We start from the raw sequence: 2,663 nt of genomic DNA on the forward strand, positions 1-2,663 counted from the left end.
CTAAAATTTACCACACACACATATCTCAACTCTGATAGTATCACAGTTTAGCTGAGCTATTTTCTTCCTTCTCAACATTTTCCTGAGGATACCTCTGATTTCCTTGTTCCTCAGGCTATAAATGAGGAGATACAATAGTGGAGTAATGTTGGTATAGACCAGAGACACCACCTTGTCTCGGGCTGGTGAGTAAAAGGACTTAGGACGAATGTAAATGAAAGTGGCACATCCGTAGTGTAGTAAGGTGATGGCCAAGTGTGAAACACAGGTGGAAAAAGCCTTGCCCCTTCCCACAGAGGAGGTGACATGTAACAAAGCCACAGCAATGCAGACATACGAGGTCAGGATTAGGAGGAAGGGGAGCAACAGGAGGAGCACGCAGGCAGCCAGCAAGGGCAGCTCGGGGGTGTAGCTCTGTGTACAGGCCAGGTGCAGCACAGCAGGGACATCACAGAAGAAGTGGTTGATATGACGAGACTGGCAGAAAGGTAAGCGGAAAACAGCCACTGTCAACCCCAGGGCAACAGCAAAGGCTCCCAGGCAGCACCCCACAGCCAGCCTGAGGCAGAACCCTTCGCTCATCACAGCCGTGTAGTGAAGGGGCCGGCAGATGGCAACGTAGCGGTCGTAGGACATGGCTACCAGGAGGAAGCATTCGGCCCCTCCGAGTGCCACAAAAAGGTGCATCTGTGCAGCACAGCCTATGAAAGAAATGGTGCTGCCGTCCACCACTATCAGGCTGAGAAGTGCCTTGGGGACAATGGCTAGGGTGTAGCAGAGCTCGATGGCAGAGAGCTGGCAGAGGAAGAAAAGCACGGGGGGACGTGAAGGCTCCATAATCACTGCCATGAAGACCATCATATTCCCTGCCAACGTGACCAAATGAACAACGAGAAAAATAAGGAAGAGGAGGACCCGCAGACAGAGCAGCTCAGAGAAGCCGAGCAGGAGGAACTCCATGGTTGCACCAGTGCTGATATTGTCCCTCTCCACGCAGCCTTCACATGGCATCTACAGGGAGAGAAGCAAAAGGGAGACAGTTGAATTTGACCTGATGCTTGGCAATTGATTCCATATAGGAAATACTGTTGCAGTATTAGAAGAACCAGTGTAGTAAAGCTGACTGGGTAGGGAGGAAAGTGATTTCATTTAAAAAAAACCCAAATTGATCTCACTCAATGTCATTCAGCACGCTCTCAACCCATATTCTCACAACCTCCAAGGTTCTTGTGCCTGAATGATCTCCCTAGGATTCTTTGCCATAACTTTGGTGACAAAGAATTTCAACTGTTGTGTCTTTGTCACTTATTCTGAGTTGTTCTCAGGTTTGTAGGTTTGTTTGTTTCTTAGGTTTGTAACCATATGCAGGTTTTGAACATGCATTAGGAGCCCTTAAGGAGGTAACCCTGATTAGTCTCTCTGTCCTGTCTCTCCTGATCTGAGTGTCCTAAGAAACTGCAGACAGGTGTGTTTGCATCTTGATGACCATCAACAAGTACATCTTGGAGACATTCTGCTTCTGTTACTTCTGGTGCTTCCACTCCCAGGCAGACCCCTTTGTTCTCTGTTCACACTACTAATGCAGCCCTCTACATCTGTGCCAGAGATGTACAAGGGCAACCAGACAGAGAGCTGGAGCTTCTGTGCTACCACCTGAGTCCCATTAAGGGGAATTTGAGATGTTTGCTGACTGGCTCTTTCCTCCGCTATAGTGGATCTGCCATAAAGTTCAAACAGAAGCAAAGTTTCAGTGATTAGACATGAGGATTGCAAAATTAGAGCTGACATTTAGGCTGCTTACATCTTTGTGCCTGGCTCCGCCCTATGGAATCAGAGTTAAAGTAAACAACCAAAGATTTCCATGACAACATATGCTATAGCTGGTTTTTTTAAAGAAAATGCAAAACTACTATCTTGGACTTAGAGAGAATGAGATTTTGCTTTTCACAGGAAGAACAGAAATTTTTATAAGAATATGGAGTGATGTGAAGCTGTTTAAGTTGAAAAACCTAGGAAAGATAAGGATGTAGAGATCCACATAATAATAAATTGCAAATACTGGTCACAGCTGAACAGTATTCACTGCTCATGTGTTCATCATGGAATACCATATTTACTATGAGGAATAATTCCCACTCTTTCTACACTTTGTTATAAAACAAGAATAAAAGCAGTGATTCCTTGAAGATTTCTGCTTATATTAAAAAACAGCAATATTTTAGTGTGAAAGAAACTGGAAAGTTACATCAAATATCATCAAAGACAAACAGAAGGAATGGGATGTTGATGGAAAAGTTATTAGTGGAGACAGAGGTTTTCCTGGAAAAAGCCATCTCAGAAAAACTCCAGAAAGAAATAATCAATAAAATTGAGGAGGTGAATATACTAAACCTACAGACTTTTGTTTTGACTTTTGCCCTAAGGTTTCCTTGTGATTCAGTATCTCAGCAGGATTCAAAACATCTAGGGACTTGGATGAATAATGAAAACATCCACAATTATATTACCTCAGGTGCAAAACTAGGAATTAAATTTCTCTGCTTCAGAGCATAAATCAGAAAAATTGACAGGTTAGGAAGAAACTACCATAAATTCCAAGACAAAAAAAATGGACAGTCAGTGAAGACCAAGAAGGAGCTCTTTAGAGAACATAGAGGGAACAG

The 2,663-nt window shown here is 43.6% G+C and overlaps 1 protein-coding gene across 1 annotated transcript; it reads right to left on the reverse strand.

Annotated features, from left to right (window-relative positions):
• On the reverse strand, positions 1 to 1,011 carry LOC114065683 (olfactory receptor 10AC1). The gene has a single exon (XM_027899755.1). It carries the CDS (start codon positions 1,009 to 1,011, stop codon positions 1 to 3), a length of 1,011 nt encoding a protein of 336 aa, XP_027755556.1.
• Between the last annotated feature and the right edge of the window lie 1,652 nt (positions 1,012 to 2,663).

Source organism: Empidonax traillii, unplaced genomic scaffold (genome assembly GCF_003031625.1).
Source record: "Empidonax traillii isolate 1590-97213 ecotype Southwest subspecies unplaced genomic scaffold, ASM303162v1 scaffold688:size580741, whole genome shotgun sequence".
NCBI lineage: Eukaryota > Metazoa > Chordata > Aves > Passeriformes > Tyrannidae > Empidonax > Empidonax traillii.

Excerpts from the sequence above, each read along its gene's own strand:
- LOC114065683 (XM_027899755.1), bottom strand. The coding sequence starts at position 1,011 with ATGCCATGTGAAGGCTGCGTGGAGAGGGACAATATCAGCACTGGTGCA.